This window comes from Enhydra lutris, unplaced genomic scaffold (genome assembly GCF_002288905.1).
Source record: "Enhydra lutris kenyoni isolate GAN:26980312 unplaced genomic scaffold, ASM228890v2 scaffoldscaffold3, whole genome shotgun sequence".
NCBI lineage: Eukaryota > Metazoa > Chordata > Mammalia > Carnivora > Mustelidae > Enhydra > Enhydra lutris.
The window spans coordinates 54,478,724-54,504,576 of NW_019154087.1; the positions used below are offsets into that span (position 1 = coordinate 54,478,724).

Sequence of the window (25,853 nt, forward strand, 5' to 3'; positions counted from 1 at the left end):
TGTGTGTGTGTGTGTGTATATATATATATATATATATATATATATATATATATATATGGTTTGAACAACAAAGAATACCATTTCTATTTGCAACTGACATAGCTGGCTAAGCAGAAAATGTCAAAGAAAAAAACTCCTATAACTAGTGAGTTCAGGAAGGTCACAAGATAGAAGCTAACCAAATATTAACTTATTTCTGTACTCTAGCAACAAACACATGGACATTGAAATTAAAAATGTAAAACCATTTACAATGATTTGAAAAATGAAATGCTTAGGTGTATAATAACAAAAAAAAATACAGATTTGTATTCTAAACATGCAAAATGCTCCTGAAAAGAACCAAAGATCTAAATTAATAGAGATGTACAGCATTATTGTGCAATGGAAGACTCAATACAGTTAATTATCAATTCTCTCCAAACTAATACACAGGTTTAATATAATTCCTACCAAAATCCCAGCAAGTTTAAAAAAAAAATCCCAGCAAGACTTTTGCCAATATAGAGAAGATTATTACACAATGCATATGGAAAAGCAAGGGAACTAGAACAGCTAAAATAACTTTGAAAACTTTTAGGGGAAAAAAAAAAAACTAGGAAAAAAATTACAGAATGTAGGTCTAGACAAGAAATTCTCAGACTCCACAAAAGGAAAACAATAAACTGGGCTTAACAAATTTAAAATCTTTTGTCCTACAAATGGCCTTCTTGAGAGGATAAAAATACAAGTTACAGGCTGGAACAAATTATCTCATAACTCAAGAACAAAAAAGCAGAAATATAGTTAGAAAACGGGCAAGAGACATGAACAAATATATCACTGAAGAAGATACAGAGACAGCAAATCAGGACATGGAAATATGTTCAAAATCCTTAGCCATTAAGAAAATGCAAGTTAGGGAGCCTGGGTGGCTCAGTTGGTTAAGCAATTGCCTTCGGCTCAGGTCATGATCCTGGAGTCCCAGGATCAAGTCCCACATCAGGCCCTCTGCTCATCAGAGAGCTGGCTTCTCCCTCTGCCCCTCGCCCCTTTCATGCGCGCTCTCTCTCTCTCAAATAAATAAAATCTTCAAAAAAAAAAAAAAAAAAAAAGAAAATGCAAGTTAAAATCACAATTACCACTACACACCTATCAGAATGACTAAAATCAGAGTAACTAAAATAAAAAATAGTGACAAAACCAAATGTTGGTGAGAATGCAAAGAAACTGAGTACACTGGTGATGGGAATCCAACTACTGTATAATCCAGCAATTATTCTTAGATATTGATTCCAGAGAAATGAAAAGTTGTGTTCACACAAAAACCTGTACAAAAATACATACAACTTTGTTCCTATAACCAAAAAATATTAACAATCCAGATGTTAATGCCTGACTGGTAAACAACTTGTAGTGTATTCATACTATGGAATACTATACCCATAAATGAAAAGAAATAAACATGACAAATAAAACAATCTGGATGAATATCTAGGAAATTATGTTCAGTGACAAAAGCTAATCCCTAAAGGTAACATACTGGATGGCTCTATTTATGTAATCATTTTTGACATGACAAAATGTATTATAGAAATGGAGAACAGATTAGTAATTGCCAAGAGTTAAGGAGGTGGGAGGGAGGGAAGTGGGAGTGACTATAAAAAGACAATATGAGTGATCCTTTTCTGTGGTGGAAATATTCTGTATCTTGACTGCCTCAAAGTCAGTATCCTGGTTGTGATATTGTACTGTATAGTTTTACAACATGCTACCATTTCAGGAAAGGAGGTAATGGACATGCAAGAAAATCTCAATTATTTCTTACAACTGCATAGGAATCTATAAAAAGTTTAATTTTTTAAAAAATAGGAAAGGTATAATAAATGGAAATGCATGTTATAAAATAAAATACTTTAATAATACTTTAATAAATTTATTTATTGAATTTATTTTATTTATAAATTTATAAATTATTAAAATACTTTAATAAATAAAATACTCTGAGTTGGGTATTAAGTATTATAGCATTTAATTCTAAACATGGAAGCAAAGAGGTTTCTTAAAAAAAAAAAAGTGCCCATATGCACAAATGACTATAAAGAGGCTTAGTTTTACCTCTAGATGCCATTTTTACATCTTGAACTTAAAAAACTAACGTTGAATATTCCTCATGACTCTCTTCTTACCACATCTTGTACTTTGTAACGCCTCCTATGTTAGATGGATGCCAGGAGGTAAAAGAGATCCCACACGTTTCCTTCAATTTTATCAGTTATCAACTTATATAAATGTTAAGTGAAGATAAAAAATTACTATATATTGCATTTACTCACTTGATTCATTAGATTCAGACTTGAATTTTTTCCGGCCTTGAATCTGAGATTTTTTCCTCTGTTTGGCTTCTTTTTCCTTTTCATCATCACTGAAATCTAAGGCCTCAAGAGGAAAAACATACAGATTATGTCAAATGGATTTACCAATTCATTGTTACATACTTGGACGTGAGAAGAACAGATCTATTATTTAACAATGACCCTGAAAGAATATTACTTTTTGATGTGTAATATTTTCTAGTATATATCTGAATTAACTATATACGACTCTTAATTAACACAGGCCAGAGTACTCAAGGCTTTTTTAAATTTTTCCTTAGAAAGTTTCAGATAGGGAATTCTCTATACACAGATGGTAACTTTAAAATGCCAATCTTTAACAACCTTCAGATATGGGTATTCCATAGCCAGAAGACTGCCTTACACTTAAGAATCAAGATTCATCATAGCATCAGCTACCAAACAATGCTAAAGGGAAGGAACAGTGAGGAATATGAAAATAACATAAATGATCAGATCTAATATAAAAATAGAAGAAAATATTACATCTTTCATTCACTCAAAAATTCATACATGCCCATTATATGCCAGGCACTGTTCTAAACACTTTACAGGTACTAATTCTTTTAATAATATAATGTCAAGTACAGTAAGGGCTATAAATAAATAATGAAGCAAAGTAAGGGAAGATAAAATCACTGTGAATGTGATTTAGACTGGACTGCAGGGAAAGGCTTAGATATCTTCATCATTCTATCTTTAGAAGACAAAAATTCAGGTAAATCCCTAATCATGAATTAGTAAGGCACAAAGGAAAGAAAAATTTCAAGGAGTGGGAATATGTGCAAAGGAATGGTATATTTGAGACATAAAACTGGTTTTGTAAAGCAAAGCAAAGGCTTCCTATATAGTGAAATCAGAGATGATGAAATTGGAGAATAAAGAACTCTATGGCCCAGTCACAAGGCATGTCCTAAGAGTAGGAGGAAGGTATTAAAGGATTTTAATTGGCTTTTTTTTTATTTTAGAGAGATTGCTTTGGCAATATTTTGCTATCACTTCCGTTAAGTCAGAAAAAAATTCACATGCTTCTTGTATACATAATAAATCTGCACTCAAATACACTTACTCAATTACAAATTACATATTCATATATTTGAAATGAATACCAAAATGAAGAAGACTCATGCCTTATACATAATCTATGATTAACATCAGGCAATAATTCTATACTACAAAATTTCACAATAAAATAAACTTTAAAATTTTCAAAAGTTTTCCCCTATTACAGAATTAAGGAACATTGTCAACTACTTCAAAAAAACAAAATAAAAACAAAACAAAACCATGAAGTATGCTGGGATTTAATTTTAAAATTAACCTAAGCACACCAATTTTATAAACAATTAACATTACTATAATTAGCAATTTCAAAGCTTAGGTCTAAAACAACAGGGATGTATTAGAATATTTTCATTTCCCAAGAAATATGTTTTAAGACCTTTGTGAATTTTCTCAAATACTTTAAAAACATGTAACTTCAATAATAAGATGACCTAAACATAACTAAATATTAAGTGAATCTTCAGAGCCTTAACAGAAATCATGTGTATACATAATATAAATTAGAAAACATAATCCCCTGACAATGTAGATACTAAACTAGGATCAGTCACTGGTTAAGTGACCCTGTCAGTTAGTGTTACCTGATTCACACCTCAGCAAAACTAGAAATTAACATCAATCTTCAGCACTGCTTGAGAACATCTAAAATGAACAAAGTTAAATCTACAAACCCAAGAATTTATATATTGTGAAATTTCACCAGAATTCCTGAGTATCTTTAAAAACTCTCACTTATAATAATTATATTTTCCCCTACAGTGTATAAATTCATATTATTTTAAGAAATGTATATACTCATTGCTACAATTTTTATATTTTAATTAAAAAAAGAGAAAATCTCCATGGAACGTTAAATAATTCCCAACTATTATTCCTGATTATTCCTGGCTATCCCACATCTCTAGAAAAACTGAGCATCAAGCTACTTTAGACATAAAATTAATCTTGCTGACATGGATTCAAGAAAGAAAATCCTCTTCTTAGGAATGTAATTATATTATAAAAAATGGAGAGGCACGTAGATTCTAATGATTTTGTACGTCCAAGAGAAAGCAGCTTATTATAAGCACCACTGAATGTATTCATGTCCCATATGGTTAATATACTAAATTTAAAAACAAAATTTTTTAAAATAATGACAATTCTGTTTTTATCAGCTGTCAATAAAATTGATTTTAAAAAATAGGAAGTTACGAGGAAAATGATAAACTGGTAATTATTAAGATACAACAGAAAATATTTTTTTCCTAAAATGATCAATTAAAAACTCTTATTGAGGGATATAAAATAGTCATCTTGGTGAGGAGGGGAAAGTACATGCTTCCACAGATGGCAGTATGACTGCCAAGCAGCATTAAGGATCTCCTTAAGGTCAAGACGAATTTATAAAATTAAGTTGTGAGGTGCCTGGGTGGCTGTGAGTTTCATGTATGCCTTCAGCTCAGGTCATGTCTCAGGGTCCTGGATCGAGCCCCCCCTTCCTCTGTCCCCACCCCCTCTTCCATGCATGCATACTCTCCTCAAATAAATAAAAAAATAATCTTAAAAAAAAAAAAATCCTGCTTCTCTTCCTAAAAGATTATGTAAAGAGACTTATACTTACTTCTGGTGGGGGTTCCTGATCATTCTTCCATGACGCATCTGATCCCCTATCCCTAGAAAGAGAAAAAAGTCAAAAGAAAACATGAAGTACTTAAAAAGTACATAAGATTCTGTGTTTATAACTTAATAGTATAGAAAATAATGAAGTAAAAGACATGAGCTCAATCCTTAATTTTATAATATACATGAAAATAAGAGCAAAAAATAAAGGACTATGTATACGTTCTTCACCTTATTTCAGAAGATGTGGAAAGCTCGTAAGAAAAACACAAGATCTGGACACATACAAATATTAGGACTGGGGTAATCAAAATGAGAAGCCAAGGCTATATGGTATGCAGAGGAAAGTGGTTTTGCAGTTCATAACCATCTCCAGATGCTATGACTTTGGTTGATACTTTCATGATACCTGAGTTTGGCTCATAAAACTCAGGTCAACAAATGCGTATTCTGCACCAACTATAGGTCAGACACTGTTTCAGGTGCTAAGGATACAAAATGACCATGAAGCATTCCCTAAAATTTTACAAGTTTAATGGTAGAGATAACAACATGAAATTCTACTTCCTCTATTTACCTGAGGAATATCAACAATATTCCATGAGGAACCAAAGCTTATTCCAACAGTATTTCTCAAAGCCAAGAGGGTGGAATAAAAGCTATCTCATTTGGTATGGAGAAAGAATTCTGAAGAATCTGAAGGACAGTATAATCACAAGCACTAACTAATTTTAGTGGAAAGTTTTTAACCAACAAAAATACATATATTATTAAGTATGACTATGATTTCTGAAAGTTCATCTTTATCTCTTTAATCATGTTTATTTTGAAAGTTTAACAATGTCTTGTTACTCAATTACATTAAAATACTACAAAAAATACTAGGAGTAAATGTGATCCTCATTGCTTTAAACTAGATCCCCAAAATAAATGAGATTCTCAGGAATTCATTCATTAAAATCATTACTATATTAAAGCATAATCTATGAAAATGAATGTACAAATGTCAGTGGGCTGGCAGAATAAGAAAATCATTAAGTCTGCTCTAAAATTTTGATTCAGAATTTTGACACTGTATATGGGGCATTATCAATGATTTTTTCTATCATTTTTAAAAAAAGCTTTTACTCACTAATGATAAGCTTACACCTATGCATTTAACATAGCTCCAATACTCTTTCTTGCATATATGCCATCTCATGGCCTATGTTGCCCTTGGCATGGGGTTTAAAGACATAAACAGGGAAAGTTCCCCATTAGTGCATTTACTACAGAAAATCAAAATCTGCTAAAGAAAAGATCTAGCAACATTTCAAAACACACTTTCAACAAGAGTAAGTTCATGGGAGGCTAAAATTAAAACAGCCTTACAAGTCTTACAGCGGATAAACTAGAGAGGAGATGACCTTCTCTACCTCAAAGGCAAAGTACTCCACTGAGTGCCCATGGAGACACCATACTGCAGTCTAGAATAAAATAACCTTTGTCAGGTGGGGCTTCTGCCACGTGGGCCTAATTTCCCAATTCATTATTGTCTCTTTCCAGGAAAAAATTATTATTCTTGCAAATCAAAAACAAAGACTTCTCTTGTTTAAAATCTATTTAATAAATGTCTTTAGAGAAGCTTTTTAAATTTGTTATTAGCTAAAATATTTTGTTAAAAACAAAAAAATGGCATATCCGCAGCAACATCCTAGTAAAGCAGAATGAAATGCTATCTATTTAAGGCATGATTTTAAAACAAGACTTTTCTATTTAATTTACCTTTCTTTTCAGCGGTTGTTCAGAAAAATCAAACTTACCGACCTGAGAACAACTTAGGCAAAATGTTCCTCAGATAATTATATGGATTCTTAAACACGAGTTTAATGAATTATGATAAATAAAATTCAGAGACTTGATTTAATGTGTAAGCACTTTAGAGATTTTACACCATGCAATGGGGACTAGTACTTTTGAGGTAGCACTAAGGTTAACTGACTGACTGAAGTTCCCCTCTATGTTCTACAAAAACCACATTCCTAACACTTCAACTACACTTCAAGTTTCCCATCAAAAGAGAGCTAGACCTAAAAGAGACCTGTGTGTCAAACTGAGTGCAAAGTCTTTTTTGGATACTCACCCCTCCCCCAATCTTTTGTAGTGTTTCTTCCACTCCTACTAAATTTTACAATATTTTTAGTGGCTCATATTCATTACATCTTTCCAAAGCATTCAACCTTCTTTTTTTCTGAAAAAACTATTCTACTGGAACCATGTATCACTGATTTACTATAAACAAATTATATAATTATAATAACAAGTTCAACTGATATAAGCAGCTCTACAGCTAACACTTAGCAACACAAACAACACAAGGAAAATGCACAATTAATAAGTAGCATAAACATGCAGAAATATTACTATCCGTACGCCACAGGCATAGTTTAGCATCTACAAAAGGGAAAGCAGTAGTTTGTTGGTTAAATCAACCCTGTTTGGGGCACACGGGTGGCTCAGTCCGTTAAGCACCTGCCTTTGGCTTAGGTCATGATCCCAGGGTCCTGAGACAGAGCCCTGCACTGGGCTCCCTGCTCTGCAGGAAGTCAGCTTCTCCCTCTGCCCCTTCCCTCTCCCCAGCTTGCGCGCATGCTCTCCCCCTACTCTCAAAAGAAATAAAAATTAAAAAATAAATAAATAAACGCTGTTTATCAACTTGATACACAACTTCTTAGGGACACATTTTTGTTGTCCTGTCTATAAATTTGGTATCTATAAGCAATGTAAAATTTACTCATTTTTTTTTTTCCCTTGAGAATTACCAAGTTTTACTAAATAGTTAAGCCTACAATGTAATCCAAGGAATAATTCTATTTAAAATGGAAAAGCATGGTTACTAATGCTGAATAGCATGTTTATAAAAAAAGGTATGCCATGGAAAAAAATGTGAATTCAAAAACTTTCTATGGCCCAAATGTAGTCCTACTACTTGATTATGTGATTTTGGGTAAAAGATCCAAATCATCTCAACCTGCAAAATCTGGTAAGAAATTACAGCTTTCAGAGATGTTATTAGGAAAATAAATCAATGCTCTGGAACACAAGTATTTAACAAGAAACTACCTTCACTGAAAATTATTCATAAAATATAAACATTAGATAAGCAAACAATAACTAATGTTGTCAGTGACATACTTACTGTTTAAGTTTTTCTGTGAATATGTACTGGGTGAAGTCTTTCATTGATGGAGCAAAATACATAGTGTCCTTTATTTTAATACCTTTACTCTCAATATGCTCTGAAGAATTAAACCGCAAGACGTAAAATGGATGTGCAACAGGTCCAAATATTTCAAATATCTATAAAATAGAAGAAACATAAATACCTTTAATATGTGAAATAACTCAGAAAGTCAGTCATATTTTTTTTAAAAACTGGTAATTGTTAAAATAAGGTAAATCTGTCTCGTCAGAACAATAAAATTGTATTTATATTGAAGTCATTTTTGCATACTCAAAGTCTTAATATTTTGATTATAAATGTATCAACTCATTCCAGATTTCCTTTATGAATTTGAAACAAGTGTAACAAATTTGTTCCTTGATAAATTCAAATCATCTTGGTGGTGTACTAACTAGATACAAATTATGAAGGTTTTTTTTTTAATCATTACTCATTTAAGTTGTAAAGGATAAAGAAAAGAATTATAATGTATAACTTTTGAGAAATAAAATGCAGTCACCTGGAATCTTGTAACACAAAACTTGACAAGCTTCTGCTTTAGTGGGTATTCAATCATTTCTGTTGTTTCTATACAGTAGTTAACATTTTTCATAAAGTTAAACCACAAGTGTTTCTAATTCAAAACTCAGAAGAGTAGATCTGAACTTGAAGTTATTTATTTCTCAAAAACCAGAGAAGCTTATACAGCCTTGAACTTTTATGTAAAGGAACTGTTTTTAGTACAGTCATATTTTATTTCTGAAAATGTTCTATGAATGATTACAGGAAGCCTCTTGTTTTCAAACTCTTCTCAGAAGAAATACCTAAATTTAAAAAAAAAATGTTTCTAATAATAAATATATGTATGTTATAGAAACTAGACAATGACCACTGTGTCAACCTTTCTAAGCTTTTTTCTATTAACAATTTTTTTCTCCTGAGATCACACTGTAGCTTTGTATACTGTTCCCTTTTAAAACCTAAACTTGCATTAAGTTTTTCCATCTTATACATATTCTCTAAGTATAATTTCAGTGGCTGTATCACAACCCTTTATAGATCTGGCACTATTTGACTTGTCTAATAGGACATTTAGGGAGCTTCCAATTTGTGCAATATGTAATAAATGCCCTGATAAACATTCTTTTATATATATTTCTATACTTAAGATTTCCCAAAAATTTATTTGTAAGGGGCAGAATTATTGGAGCCAAGAGTATGATTATCACCAAAACTCTGGATATAAATTACTAAGTAACGTTCCAAATAGCCTGGACCATTTTAAACCTAGTGCACTGAAAGTGCCTATTTTAGCACACTGTCCGTTCTTCATTTTTGATAGTAAATATTCTCATTTTGTTCTCTGAAAGTACACCATTTGGGATTTTATTAATTTTCAGTAAGGCATAAAACAGCTCACCCATCATGGTACCAATATTCTGAAAGTTTGAGTAACCCAAAAAGAACTCATAACACTCAATAAAATTAAAATGCCAAAGTATTCTGAAGCAACACTAATTGCATAAAAAACTTATTATTTTTTTTTAAATTCTAAAAGGAAATAGCAAATTTGTTTTGAAAGGATTTAGAAACAAAGAGTAGTCCTCTTCCAACCAGAATTGCAAAGGACAGAGGGATATACTGCAACACAATTCTTACTGGTTCACATTACATAAAGTAATGGGTTATCTTACTTGTCACTTTTTAAAAAGTCATGTTAATGGCAAAAGCTAGAAAAATATATATGTTTAACAAAGAATTGGTAAATAAATGATAGTATATTTGTGCAGTGGAAGACAGTAGAATTTTTAAAATGAATAAACTAGACATAGTATACATTTGGGTAAACCTCAAAAATTATACTACTGAGTTAAAGAGTTTCATAAAAAGATACGGATGGAATTATAACGTGAATTTTAAAAATATGTTAATAGGTAACTTGTTCTATAGCATTTTTTTGCATATATATACTTATGTACTGGAAGTATAAAAATCTAGATAAAGAATACACAAGTATCTTCAGAATACTGGCTAACATGGGGATGAAGGGAAGTGAATGGATTAGAAAGAAAGGAAAACAGAGCTTCCAGTTCATGTACTGTATTTTATTTCTTTCAGAGACATCAGAAGAATACATAGCATAATAAAAACAATTGTTACATTTTATAAATTGTTAAATATGGTGTTTGAAATATTCTCTGGGGGGCGCCTGGGTGGCTCGGATGTTAAGCACCTGCTTTTGGCTCAGGTCATGATATCCCAGGGTCCTGGGGTCAAGGCCCACATCAGGCTCCCTCTTTAGCGGGAAGCCTGCTTCTCTCTCTCCCACTCCCCCTGCTTGTGTTCCCTCTCTCATTCTCTTTCTCTCTGTCAAATAGCTAAATAAAATATTTTAAATAAATAAATAAATATTATTCTTTGTACTTTATGGTCAACATGACAGTTAAACATGGTGTCATGCTTATATTTATCTAATAATGATGATGTAGTAAGTTTTGTCACAGACTTACATGACATTTGCCTTTTTGTTAAATTGCCTGTTTGCATCCGTTGCCTCTATTTCTATTTGTGCGTGCCTATTACTGGCTGAAAATTCTGTTTGACTGTGAATAACAGAAACCTGGAAACAGCAACTGAAGCAAATTGGAAGTTTTATTTTTTCTCAGTCCAAAAGTCAGAAATCTAAGTTGGGTACAGTGGCTCCATGATGCCAGGGTGAGATGGACTCCCTGTGTCTTTCCACCAGCCATCCTCAGCACATTCTTGTTCACCCCTAGCATCACAGGATAGCTGCCTTGCTTCTAGGTAGGAAGTGGTGGAAATACTACCTGTGTTCCAGGCAGGAAGAAGTGGAAGAAGGAAGAACAAAATGTATATACCAACATGTCCCCCCACAACCTCCCACTCGCCCCATACATTCATATTATTTTAAGCCTTCTTGAAAGTCTCAACCAAAAACATCCTCTTTTATCTCAGTGGCCAGAACTAGGTTAGATGACGACCTCTACTGAGGAACTCAGCAGTCTTTGTCTAACCCTTCCCCAAGACTGGCGTTCCCTAGACAGATACTGAGAAGAAGCTGGTAAGCCAACTGACAAACAGGGATGGTGACAATTATAACACATGGCATTTACTGATCAAGTGTTTATATGCCAGGTGTGTGAGCTCTGTACACTTCATCTTGCTTAATCTTCACTGCAATCTTAAGAATTAAGTACCTATATTAATACCCATCCAAAGATAAAGAAAGTGAGACTCATGGTGGTAGAGTAACATGCTGAAGGTCATACGGTGGTGGAAAAGGAAACTTGTGGCCGGGTCTGTCTGACTCCTGGGTTGTCTGCTTTTAGCACTGCAAGTTTAATGTCTGAGCACCCACGTTAGTCCTGGAATAGTGGGGTCACCCACTGAAGCTCAAACAGTATTAAGGCAGGAGTTTAATTAAAGTTTGTTGAATGGTTTATCTAAAAAATTGTTTTTAATTTAAAAAGTCTTAAAAACAATTCTTTTTAAAATTCCTTTGATAAATATCAATAAATCTTATTCTTCAAGTTTGGATAGGGATAAAAATTTGTTTAAAAAAATTCATGTATAATAATCACTGTTTGCAACCTGGTACATAAAGCTGTTTCCCAAAGATTGGTTTCCTGGACAAAATAATTCTGTTTCCTAACTGAGAAATGATTTCACAAAAGAAATGCCTGAAGAGCTTCAGGCTTATGCAGAAACTGGTTTGAACTAAAATATAAGCCGGCATTCAAAACACGTAGTTAAAATCAAAGCATACCTGGGGACTGTTCTTAAGATCTCAAGTGTTAATGAGCCATACCTATGATAAAATCATTATAAGGTTTTAAGTAAAATAACTACACATATAACAGGTAACAGGAAGCTACTTTAGAGAATCCATGCATGGCTTATACCAAAACTGAGAAGTATTTATGCTCCTACCTCAAATAGCCATGAAACACTTGACAGAGTTGACATAAGCGATTTAGCTAATCCAGAGTTACAGGAAAAAAAAAGAGTTTAACAATATTTTAAACTACTATCAGCTAAAAGTATAGATTTTAGATTGGGTAATACCTGAGAGCTAACTCTGAAGAACAACCTCAGACAAAGCAGGGGTCAAGCCAGCCCACTACATCTCATAGTTTCATTAAACCTTGTATCCTGGCTCACTCCTCAGACCTGCTTTGAGGATTTTGCAAGTTCCAAACCACCTGACTACAGATGAAAGGAAGGAATGGCTGAAACAACAGCGTGAGAAAGGAAACTCAGGATAATAATGTCTAAGATACTTACTTTAAGGTAGGCAAGAAACTTTCCTTATACTTTAAATAATAGTATATATTCCATAGAAACACTCATAAAAATTTAATCCAACTAATGTTTTATACTTGCCCTGTCCTTTGAAAGGTAGTTTTCAGGGTCTACAAACTTGGCTCTAGCTTACAGAACTTACCATCTCTTATTCAAAAGCAGTATCTTTCTGCTAAAGGACCTTAAAGGATTCTCGTCACACACAGAGATCACAAACATACACCTTATACAGATACAGTTTAAGGTCTGTTGGGAAAAAAATGACAAGCACACAAGTAAATTCATCCCCCCAAATTCTCATTCCACAGCATAGTCTAGGCTTAGGTATTTTGTATGCTCCATGGCAAAAGTTCTAGTGGTTGGGGGCCAGCCTGAGTCAGCTGGCTAGACACGCAGAGAGAGTACTCCAAGAGAGAGAATAAGCTGCACACTGCCCTCTCCACACGTATGTTATATACTTACTGGTTAGCCTCAGAGGGACTAGGTAATCCTAGTTTCTATAGGTAACAATAAACAGATCAAAGAATCTCCAGGCCCAGGAGTAACACTGGAACACTGTGCAAATGGAACCAAGATCTGCATACTTCTGCTCTGAGAACAGCCTTCAAAGAATGCCACTGACAAAGGCCTTATGGTTGTTGTTCCAGCTTATCCACCTTTTGGCTAATATACCAAAAGGGCAAAGGGGAAAATGAACCCCTCACAGCCATTCGGAATTATCTCTTATCAATCACTTTACAATAATCACTATGTGTTACTATTATTTCACAAGGTGCTGAGGGAAGAGAAAATAAGCCACTGTATCAAAATAATATAAAGACTTTCAGAAAATCAATACATCCTACCAACTAAAACTGTAATATATTCTTTTAAAAAAAGGTCAGTAAAAATTCCAGCCCAACTCTAACAAACACTGAAAATTAAATGCAAAACAATAAGTAATTCATGGCATACAGGGATAATAAACTGTATAGGTTGGTCAATTTTTAAATGCTAAACATTAAAAATAAAATTTCATCATCACTTATCATGAGTAACTCTTCATCATGGGGATTGAAGGGCAAAAGGTAGAACACAAATCCAAGGTCACCTCCCTTAATTCAGTGGTAAGGGGGAGGAAGGTGGAAGGGAAATGCGTCAGACAGACTAATTAGGTTATAAACTCAATTTTGTTCCTTTTTCAAAGCTTTGTGATTTTTGAGTAAATGGGGATAATTCCACTTGCTTAGCGTTCCAATGAATTTAAAAAGATATACAAAATATGTATCCCTGTGGCTCATTACTACTGTTCAGAGTAGAGGGAAAAGAAAGGATGTACAAAGGCTCGACACTGAAGGTAAAACTAATTTAGTACATAGATAAGATCTAAAACAGATTCAATTTCATTTTCTGGTCACTCATTTGTTTAACTGATAGTTCCAACCCTCCCTATCCCTGCACCATTATTTTGGGGAATCATGTCAAGGAACTTAGATGTATAATCAAATATTTTTTAAAGGCCTATCACTTCTTGAATTTACAAAGCTCTCCATGTAAAATTTAGAAATAGATTTAATTTTTCCCTCTAGACTTATGTCACATAACTAAAGTTAGAGGCATAAATGTTACATTTTCATCTGACTCCTTTCAAAGTCAAGTGACAAAAGAGCTGAATATTAACATTATTAGTCACAATTAAAAAACTAAAAATTCAAATGTACTGAGGGATATAAGAAATCTGAATTTAGAGGTTTTTAACTGGCAAAATGTTGGGTATTTTGAAATTAAAATGGTCTCAGCTAGCTACTTAAAAAGACAACTGTCATGAAAATCATAAATAAAAGGAATCATGGAAATAATGTTTCAAATGAGTCAGAAAACCAAGAAGTAAGTTTCCATTCCCTCTTCATCCCCTCCCATCTTCTAACTACTTTCTAGAGGAGAGCAAAAAATGCTTTGCCTTTCTTTGTACCAGAGCAGAATACTGGTATTTCCTAAAGAATACATACCAGTCAGTGGGCATAGAGAGCTACATTCATGGCACAGTCACTGACTCATTTCCCATCCCTCTTCTCTCTAAACCTTCTCTGAGGTTAAGCCCCCCAGTGAATCTCTAACCACTTACAAAGACACCAGCAGACCTCATCCTTGAAACAGAAAGACTGAACTTAGGTATCTGTAAGGGAAAAATGTATGATGCCATGCTTTAGGCATTAAAGTCTTTCTTCCCCTCACCAACTTTCTCAAGAACTGCCAAAATATATTAGCTCTAGACTCCAATTAATTTTGTTACTGATTGCTTTGCAATCCTAAGTCACTCATTTCTCTTTGGTAAATTAGCCTGTCAATCTAAACAAAAACAGAAACAAAACCAAAAAAGTATGTAGGCAGTACAAGGTAGGCAGGACCCTGATAAAAATCTGACCTCTTTCTAATCTGTATTAGAATGGGACAGTAGGAAATAGCATGTAAAAGGGAAAACTGTATGAATGACCCAATAATATAATTAAAAAGATATGCTTTTTTTCCTGACTAGATGTAAATTAACTGTATCTCTTTAGAACAAAAAGGAAACCAACTGTTAGTTATCTGGGAAAATGCAGAACCCAAAAAGTGACTTCCCCAAAGATAGCAGCTGGTTTATTATTTTTATTGTTTTCAACACAGTACATATTTACTTAGCACTTATAATTTACAAAGCATTATTCTTTACAGAGTGAAGAATGTAAGGTGAATTAGAACTACCCCTAATGCCGAAAAAGAAATACTTAGTTGGTATTTATAGTCTTGACCTTAGAGGTTTTAGATCCTCTGCTGACGGCTCAAAATTGCATATTTACTGGGTAAATTGTGTAGTCTTCCATATTAAAGATGGACATGCAGAATTATTCCACTCGAAGGATATTAGGGACGTGACTTTTTGGTGAGTACTGAAGTATACATATTCCTAATTCCCCAGAATGTGCTTACAGTGACACTTTGCAGCTATTCAGAAACCTTTTCCCCCTTTTACTTTTTTCCACTCTACAGATTCCATCTGAGGAAACCAAAGCCTAAAAAGTATTGAGAGGCCCCACTAAAAGGAACTCACAAACCTAAAAAAGACTAAGAACTACTACACTGTAGAAAGTTTGCTACACTCAACTTTGAGTACCTGGAGGTATCCAATATGTAGACCCACTATTTCACAAGATACCTGACAAAAAGGAAAAAACTGCATACCAATAGATATGAAGTACTGAAAAAATCAAGAATAAACCAAAACGAGAGCTCTAGACTGCTCATCTACTAAAATAAATGATTTTTTTTTTTTAGGGAAAATCAGAAAAACCAATCAACACAGAAAGAGAATAATTGTAAGATTTGCTTTTTTTTTTATTTTTTTTTACAAACCTTTCCTGCTGCCTGTCGATCACTTTTAAACAGCACAGTCTCCTCATTAACCGGAGGTAGGTTAGTCATAGATTCAATTATTACTGAAAAATGAAACAAAGGAGATTATTTCAAGATTTAATCAGAAGATCATATAAAATTTGAGTGGAAATTTTTAACATAATTTAAAATGGAATTTAAGGTAAGATAATACACCTCAGTAACTATTCCTCTTTAAACAACAGTCTATTTATTATCAAGTGGCACAAGGAAATAGATTTACGTATCTTTAATAGAAAAAGCTACAACTCTAAGAAACAGAAACTAAAGTAAAAATTTTTAGAGGAAGTTGGTATCAATCACTAAAAAGCCAAAATTTAAGTCATGTACATTTTCCCAAGCAATTTTCACCCAAGAAAGTAAAATCACATTTAGTCACAAACCCTTGTTTTAGGAAAAATTAGTCTTCTTTCTCACTCTAGAAATTCTTTTCTACAAAGCACTGAGTACTTACTGATCTATGAAAAAGCTAAAGATTTCCCAAAAGCATCTTCCTCTGAAGAGATGAAGAATGATAGAACTCATGGTAATTTGCCTCAAAATGCAACAGAATCATCCCACCAGTCTATTATAACCTCCAATTCCTATAAAGGCCACATATGAGAAAACAACCAAGCTACCATAGCAAATAGAGAAGACAAACAAACAATAGGCTTAGAAAATTAGAGCAACAAAAGCAAGAATACTTGGGACGCCTGGGTGGCTCAGTTGGTTAAGCGGCTGCCTTAGGCTCAGGTCATGATCCCAGAGTCCTGGGATCGAGTCCCACATTGGGCTCCTTGCTCAGCAGGGAACCTGCTTCTCCCTCTGCCTCTGCCTGCCACTCTATCTGCCTGTGCTCACTCTCTCTCTCTCTCTCTCTCTCTCTCTCTGACAAAAAAATAAAAAAAAAAAAAAAAAAAAAGGCAAGAATACTTGCCACATTACACAGATAATGCCATGTCCACTTGAGGAATAAAATGTTAGTTTAGGTTATTAAAATTCATTTTAAAAATTTCAACTATATCCAATTAATTACAATAGTTAGTGCTTCTAAATTCTGAACATACATGTGCAGTAACAGATCACAGGTCAACATCTTTTGAGTTAGGTATGTTTCTGGGATAAAGATGATGAGTAAGGATTGATAATGAGAGTGAGCACTAACAAAGCATTCATTTTCAATCATTTCTCCTCCATAATCCTATTCCCAAGGATCAAATTACATGAAAATAAAAGATCACCTAATCCAATTCCCTCATTTTATAGAAAGATGAGAAAACAGGGCTTAACACAGTAACATTATCACATGGCCAATTCCAGACCAAGTCATCATCAGAACCTAGAATAACCTAGATCCCTAGTTCCAATGCTCTTCCTTTAGCAACACAACTACTGACTGTCCTTCCACAGTCTTAAAACCATTTTTTTTTTTTATTATTCTAGGTGGCATCTGCATACACATCAACCTAAAGTCTGTACCATATATTGATAAAAATTTCCAAGGCTATCAACAAAGTATCTACTAGTACAAGATCTTAACTTCATGAAATCTCTCTACTTCTACCTAAGTGGATAATATCTAACTAGCTTCTTGTGTTTTCCAAATTAAATAAGAGAGAGCAAAAAAAACAAGCCAACAGAACTTGGAGAACAACTACAGAGTACCAAGCCAAATCCTCTCTTATTCTCCTAGGGTTCTTACTTGAACTCACATATTTTTTGCATTATATATTAATATTTATTATATTTCCCCTTTTGTAATTTGGTCCAAATCATACTATTTTAGAGTCTCAAAACAGGGTAGCATGTGCTGATTTTCAGTCAATCTTTATTCCCAGAAGCTTGAGAATTTTGTTAGTCTAATAGGGTATGCTAGTCAAAACTATCTTTAAAAAGCATTATCCTATGCATATTGTATGGTTCACATTTTTTTCTTGATAAACATGACATTTTTTCTACATACATGAAGTCTAATAAATGCTCAACTCACACTATCTAATCAAATGATTACTTATTTATGCATATTATTAAATGCCATAAGAGAACTCAAATATCATTAAATACCAGTAAATGTAATGATGCAAGACTCACATGAAGAGTTTAAATAATAACGATTTCTGTTTTAAAAAAAAAGTTTCAGGGGCACCTGGGTGGCTCAGTGGGTTGAAGCCTCTGCCTTCGGCTCAGGTCATGATCCCAGGGTCCTGGGATAGAGCCCCGCATCGGGCTCTCTGCTCAGCGGGGAGCCTGGTTCCCTTCCTCTCTCTCTGCCTGCCTCTCTGCCTACTTGTGATCTCTGTCTGTCAAATAAATAAATTAATTAATTTTAAAAAAAAGTTTCACTTTAATCAGAATTTTGATTAATAAATGGCAAAAGCACAAAATTATGTAAGTATAAACTTTGTAAAATATTGGTATGGACACTGTTAGAAAAAGGTCAAAATCCAATTTCTACCACTGATCAGAAGGGCAAGTGAGTCAGGTTTTTCTGTGTCCCTTAAATCCTATAAACTAAGGGGGCTGATGGATAATCTAGGTCTTTTATCCAGTTCAAATATCCTTTGACTTTGTCAACTCTGAGTTCTACTTTCAGATGGATCTTACTATGAGAGCTAATGGTAGCTACATGAACTTCAAGGCCTTCAGTATACCTACTTCAAAACCTGGGGCTAAAGAAACCTATAATATCTAGTTCTCTTATAACCAACAGCTTTATATTTCATGACATTAAATCACAGAACTTTCTAATTTACATGTTTCTAAAATAAAATCAAAGGCAGTAGGCAGAACAATGTTCCCCCCACCAAAAGACACCCACACCCTAATCCCTGAAACTATAAATATGTTACCTTACATTAAAAAAAAAAGGATTCTGCAGACGTTAATAAGGTTAAGGACCTTGAGCTGTGGGAGATTATCCTGGATTATGCATGCAGGCCCAAATTAAGGAGTCCTTAAAAGCAGATAATCTTTCCAGGCTTTGGTCAGGGAGAGATGTGATAAAGGGAGAAGGGTCACAGAGAAGGTGTATTACTGGCTTTGAAGATGAAGGAAGGGGGCCACCAGTCAAGGAATACAGGCATCTTCTAGAAGGTGAAAGGGACAAGAAAATGAATTCTCCCCTAGAGGCTTCAGAAAGGAACTCAGCACTGATTTTAGCTCAGTGATACCCACATCAGACTTCTGGCCTACAGAACTATAAAACAATAAATTTGTGTTGTTTAAGCCACTAAGTAGCAACTTAATAGCAATAAATAACAAATATACCAAATCAAAGAGAACTCTGGAGAAATGTCAGTAAAAGTAGACTTTGAATTTTAAAAAAGACACTGCATTTATGAGTTACATATATAAGTAAAAAATAACTGCATCTATTCAAACTAAATGACTATAAAATGAAGTATTATTACATATGTCACAGAAAATGCACTAGTCATAAAACCTTTGATTTAATGAATGCATATCTGGATAGAAGTAATTTTATTCATAAAATTATTTACATACCTAATTGCTCAATAATACTTGAAACCATCCCAAGGGGCTTTAATTCAATATCTTCAGGCAGAATAATAGTGAGTTCTTCAACAGAAGGTAGCTCCTGTAATATAAAAAAAGCATTGATCTTCCTCTCCAGCTTCAACAACTAAAAAAAATAGGACATCATTTCCATTTAAAGACTAAACATTTCTGAAGATGTAACATTAAGCACTTATACCATCTCTTTGATGTTATCCCTTTTAGTGTCTGACAGTATTTCTTCCACCTCCAGTATCTCCCCACGTGAGTGATGCAACAGCATCTATACTTTAATCCAGCTAGACTAAGAACATGGACAAAAGTACCTAGATTTTTCCAATCATACTTGAATGAGACAAAAAAATCAAAAAAGTTATTATTGTTAAGGAATCCGAAGTAAACAAACAAACAAAAAAAGACATTTCACTAAGTGATTCCCAGAGAAATAGTTCTATCGGCCACTACAATTTCTCCACAGAAGAAGCGTTCTCTCTCTTAGCTATCTTAATTTGGTTAATTAACTTGATGGGGATTAAGTAGTTGAAAAAAGAAAAAGCAATCTTTTCTGGGGCTGTGTGAAAAAGAGTAAATGTCTGGTTTCTTCAGGAAAAAATCTAGAGTTCCTGGGAAACAAAACACAGACTCCACCTGGAAAAGCTGTGAAGTGTCGCCTAGTATCTTCTATGTTAAAAACTAAATTCCTTTACATTTAAAAATTCCTCTTTTCTGACCCAACTACTAACTATACCTCAGTTCCCATAGAAACTAGATGTTGAAGTAGAGATTAAGTTGAAGAGATACCTAAGAATAAAACTGACCTTAGGCTTTAAGCTAAACAAATGGAACTTTCTATTTTTGACCTTTGCCAAAAGACCACAATTAACTTTTAGAAGAAGTTCTTCCTTAAGAAGGCTTGAAAGTGTGAAGATCCTATTACTGGCATGTTGGGAGCTAGTCTGGGAAGAGAAAGATAACTTTTGAAGGAATGTCGAAAAAGATGGGTAAGGCTGAAACAATAGTTTATTACAGATGAATGGATCATGGGTAATCATTTTCCTCTTCAGGGACTCAAACAAGGTTTTTAACAAACCACGTAAACCAGAGTTAAAGTATAACTTGCTTCTGGGAGATGCTATTTTCTGATCAAGAATTGCCTACAAACAACATACTAATGGTCTCAACCAACTCCACGGAGAAGACTTAACTTTTGCACGGTTAGTTTGGATGGTGTTGGAGGAAATGATTATATTTTATATGTCAGAATTTTTCCGAGTACTTTTAGGGAGAGGACAACCATTTGTCATTTTTGCATATTAAACATAGATAATTTTTTCTTGGCAAGACCATGGTTTGAAAGTGGCCCATGTGTGTATTAGCACAGACAAGGGAGTACAGTTGTTAGAACTGGTAAAGAACACGTGACATGGAACAGCCTTGTTAAGAAGTTCTTAGCAAAAGAAACTGAGGCGGATAGAGACCCCTGGGCCTCAGCCCCTTCCTGTCCACTGCTCTCCATTGCTCCTGCTGAGGTGGAAGAAAAGACCCAATGGTCGACCGCTTGGTTAAGAAAAGAAAACAAGTTCCCAGGGATGACTTAGCGCTCTCCTCTGAAGCTTCCACGTAGATTATACTTCCGCACAAAGGGGGCCAATGGCCCCGAGAAACCCCGAAAAAAGTCCTGTTACCATCCCCCATCACCCGTAACCATAAAAACTCACCTCTAACCTGCCGGGTGCTTAGTCTTTGGGGAACGATCCCACTGAGCCCACCAGTGAAAATAAAGCTGTGTTCTCCCAGATTTCCCTGTGCCGCTTGAGTTTTCCCAACAAAACCCCACTTTCAGTTAAATACAAGAATAGAGAACTCTAATGTTGGGAGACTGCAGACAGGACAGCTTTCATGACACTTTAGAGAACAAATCACACTGCCTCCTGCTTCTGGGAGAGGTAGCTCTCAGAAGTAGCGAATGGCATTTTCTAACGCAAAAGTATAGTAATAAAATCTGAACTCTCCCCCACTGACCAACCAAATCACAGTTAAATCCAGAGCAAAAACTTCTTGTACTTTTGGACTGTGAATAAGCTCACTGGTTAAATAGTCAGGATCATGTACGTAGAACAAAGGAAAAGGAAGTCTCCAAAGAGAAGGTGTCATTAGATCTTTTGGGAAACCTCTAAACTGAAGAGGAGGGTAAACCAAATACCATTAATACGTAGAACACAAAATCAATGTTACTCTCAAATAAATAAATGCTACTTGGCCACAGAATGAAAAGTTCCTGTTCTCTATTTTCTATCAAGAGGAATGAAGGTCCATGCAATATAACTATGTTTTGGTATAGATCTAAACCCTGATACTGTTTGGGGTTTTTTTAAGATTTTATTTATTTATTTTGACAGAGAGAGAAATCACATGTAGGCAGAGAGGCAGGCAAAGAGAGGAGGAAGCAGGGTCCCTGCTGAGCAGAGAGCCCTGTGCAGGACTCGATCCCAGGATCCTGAGATCATGACCTGAGCCAAAGGCAGAGGCTTAACCCACTGAGCCACCCAGGCACCCCAACCCTGATACTGTTTGGATTTAACATTAAAATATAAAATACATGCTCCTGATTTTTAAAAAGGGGAAAAAATTAGTAGTACAGAAGGACTCAGAGTAATAAGCAAAAATTCCCCTATCTTATTAGTTTCAACCTCCCAACATTCCAGGGGAATGTTGAACAAGAAAACCAAAACTTACAGTTTTCTGTAAGTCAGACATCACACTGACAGACTTTAAAATATATTAGAAAAAGATGTGGAAATGGAAAAGATGGTGGAGGATTTGGGGGACTCTATTTCAACCGGTCCCCTTAATTTAGATAGATACCTACCAAACCATTCTGAATACCCATGAAACAATACCTCTCCACAGAGAGCTGTCAAGTTTATCTTTCAAATATATTTACCATGCAGATATAAACTTTACATTTCTTTTTTCTTTTTTTTTTAAAGATTTTATTTATTTATTTGAGAGAGAGAGACCTAGCAAGAGAGGGAACACAAGCAGGGGGAGCTGCAGAGGGAGAGAGAGAGAGAGAGAGAGAGAGAGAGAGAAGCAGGCTCCCTGCTGAGCAGGGAACCCAACACAGGGCTTAATTCCAGGACCCTAGGATCATGACCCGAGCCAAAGGCAGACGCTAAACGACTGAGCCAGCCAGGCACCCCTAAACTTTACATTTCTAATGGTAAAATGTTTTATTTATATTCACATTATAATGCAAGCTACCATTTTCACTTATATTTTGTACATCTTTCTACACCAAAACATAAACATCTAACTTTTTAACCTTTCTTACAGTATACCACTATATAGACTGTTAACACCAGTCACCTGATAAAACATCTGCCTCTTTTTAATTTTTATCATTACACACAATGATAAAAAGAACTATCCTTCACATACATCTTCATGTAACTTCTGTGATAAATCCCTGTAAGTGGAACTACTAGGTCCAAAGATAAAAACATTCTTAACTTTGACAGATACTGACAAGTTTCTTTTCGAAAATGTTGTCAATTAATAATGCCACAAATGAGAGATTGTCTCACATTCTCGCCATCACTGAGAAGCAAACTGTAAACCTTTGCCAGTGTGACAGGTCTATGATACAAAACAGCATCTTGCTTTTATTTTATTAATCATGAAGACTATGCAGCCTTGCATGTTTCCTGGCTATCCAAATGTGTTTATAAATTGTTTGTATATTTTATATATTTTTCTTTAAGAGGGCTTATCCTTCTATTAATATTTTATAAGGGAACTTTGGGTTAAAGAACATTTGACCTTTATCAAATATGAAGAAAATATCCACTCCCTTTCCTCCCAGAATGGTTTTTAGTATTTAAGTTGCTTAATGAACGTCAGCATTTTTTTATATAGCATATTTTTTTTTTAAAGATTTTATTTATCTGACAGACAGAGATCACAAGCAGGCAGAGAGGCAGGCAGAGAGAGAGAGAGGAGGAAGCAGGCTCCCTGCGGAGCAGAGAGAGCCCGATGTGGGGCTCGATCCCAGGACCCTGGGATCATGACCTGAGCCGAAGGCAAAGGCTTTAACCCACTGAGCCACCCAGGCGCCCCTATAGCATATTTTTATATAGTCAAATATATCAAGCTTTTTTTTTTTTTTTTTGGCTTTTGAGACATATGTCACAGAGAGAAAGACCTTCACTATTCCAAAATCACTTTTTGAATTCACTCTATTTTCATTGCTTCTCCAATTTCATTTTTAATATTTGCATATTTGGACCATTCGTAATTTTATTCTTGTATAAAAGCAAGACACAGATGGGCTTTATCTTTATCCATATTACTGGCCAATTATTCCCACATTACAGAATAATCCATCTTTTCCCCTACTCATAAGAAAAATAAACTTTAACACATACTAAATGTACTTATGCATTTGGGTTTTTTACTGAAATCTCCTTTCATTTCTACTAATCTATTTCAGTGTCAGTACTAAACTCTTTCAACAACTGTGCCTTTCGTTACATGTTTAATATTTGGGAATAAGGCTAGTTCCTCTATGCATTCCGTCCATATTTTTCCCCATGGAATTTTTCTAACTATTCTCATGTTTACTTCACTAGACAAACTTTAAAATCATTTTGTCATATCATATTAGTCTTGTTAGTATTGATTAAAATTACACTTAGATTGTCTTAGGTCCTAAATAATCCTTAGGTTTATTTGAAGCCATCTCATACCTTATTTGCTATAATTTTGTAATTATTTAATATCTTTTATTGCTATTATAAATGCATCCTTTATATGGTATCATTTGAACACAAGAAAGTATCATGCTGAAACTTGTATCTAATGATCTTCTTGTGTAATTCCAAAAAAAATAAGTCCTCCTCTTCTTTTTCAGTATTATATTTTTGACTTTTCAAATTGTATTGACTGGTATGTCCACAATATCAAGTGTCAAGAAACTGTAATGATAGTGGGCATGATGTATGACTACTTATTAGAAGTTTCAAATGTTAAGCATAACAATGTCTCTTAATTGAAATTTCTTTTTTTAAAAGGTTTAAAAAGTGACCTTCTATTCCTATTCGTGTTCCTATTTCTGTTTTTTTTAAATCAGACTGTTGAATTTCATCTAATACCTTTTCACTGTCTTTTGAGATCAATATTACGTAATTTACCACAAGCAAAACAGGTCAGCTCCAGGGTCTGATGAAATCCTGATGTTCTCCTCCCCTAAGGATGTCTATGAGACACATCTAGCAATGAGGAAGACAGGGGAAGATATACAAAGCCAGAATATTTGTAGTGACATAGGGACCCACTTTTGTGGTCAAAAGCAGAGTCTGTCAGGATTCCTTAAATCCTGTTATCCTGTTTCCAACCTATGTATTAACAGGACAAAACTGCCTACAAATGGGGAAGACCTCTGTCTCATACACAACTAAACTTAGAGGAAAAAACAGAGAGATACATCTGTGATCACCACCATACCTCCAATCCTAGTTCAGTGATCCCAGTACCCTATAACACTGGAATGAATATACAGTTTTTTAAGCATTCCTAAAAAAAGACCAATGAAGGCATTAAACGGCCTCTTGATAGTAAAAGACCTACCCCGTAAGAGTGGTATGCATGAAATCTCCATCCCAAATACTTTGCAGAATATAAAAGGTACACAAAGAACTAAATATTGTACATAAAACTTGTAAGAAATAAATGAAATCAGCCTAGCACAATTCCAGATCAAAAGCCTATCATGGAATTTACCTCTGAAAGTGCAGTTATGTCAAGCACTGTATTTGCTTTGAAAATGGCAGACATTTGGGGGCTGGATCAAGAAGAGAGATATTTGTCCCATTTAAGCAAGCATGCTTTCCATAATGATTTTTGTCAGGCTTGAAAAGGCAGAACTTTAGAAGGTTTAAAAGGAAAAGTTCCTGGGACTACCATGTCAGTATATGATCTTGTGTTAGTATTTGGATGTCAGGGTTACTTTCTCTTCCCTAACTGTGAAATCTGAGGTACTACACCTCCACCAAGCCTAGTTACTCTTTATTAAATTATCCCGCTAACTTTCTTTTTCGTAAACACATCACTGTCTAACATCCCATGTGTTTTCTTGCCTAAAGTCCATTTCCCTAACTAGACAATAAATTCAACAACAAACAGGACTTGGTCAGACTTGCTCATTAGCACAGCACCCACAACAATGACTAGCGCATAGTAGTTGTTTAACATACATTTATTAAATGAAATGACTTATTAGTGTGAGTTAAACAAAATTCTCAGAAGCAATCACAGTCTTTTTCAATTGGAACAAAATCAGATAATGAATATATAATTCCCAGAATTGAAGAGGATCC

The 25,853-nt window shown here is 34.4% G+C and overlaps 1 protein-coding gene across 1 annotated transcript in view; it reads right to left on the minus strand.

Moving 5' to 3' along the window:
* Positions 1-25,853, minus strand: part of LOC111155327 (nuclear assembly factor 1 ribonucleoprotein) — a 43,165-nt gene that overhangs the window by 2,665 nt on the left and 14,647 nt on the right. Inside the window, exons 3-7 of the mRNA XM_022515475.1 lie at positions 19,465-19,558; positions 15,940-16,022; positions 8,221-8,381; positions 5,044-5,095; positions 2,316-2,418 (exon numbers count right to left, since the gene is read on the minus strand). Coding sequence (XP_022371183.1) covers positions 2,316-2,418; positions 5,044-5,095; positions 8,221-8,381; positions 15,940-16,022; positions 19,465-19,558 — 493 coding nt within the window. The remainder of the gene's footprint in view (positions 1-2,315; positions 2,419-5,043; positions 5,096-8,220; positions 8,382-15,939; positions 16,023-19,464; positions 19,559-25,853) is intronic.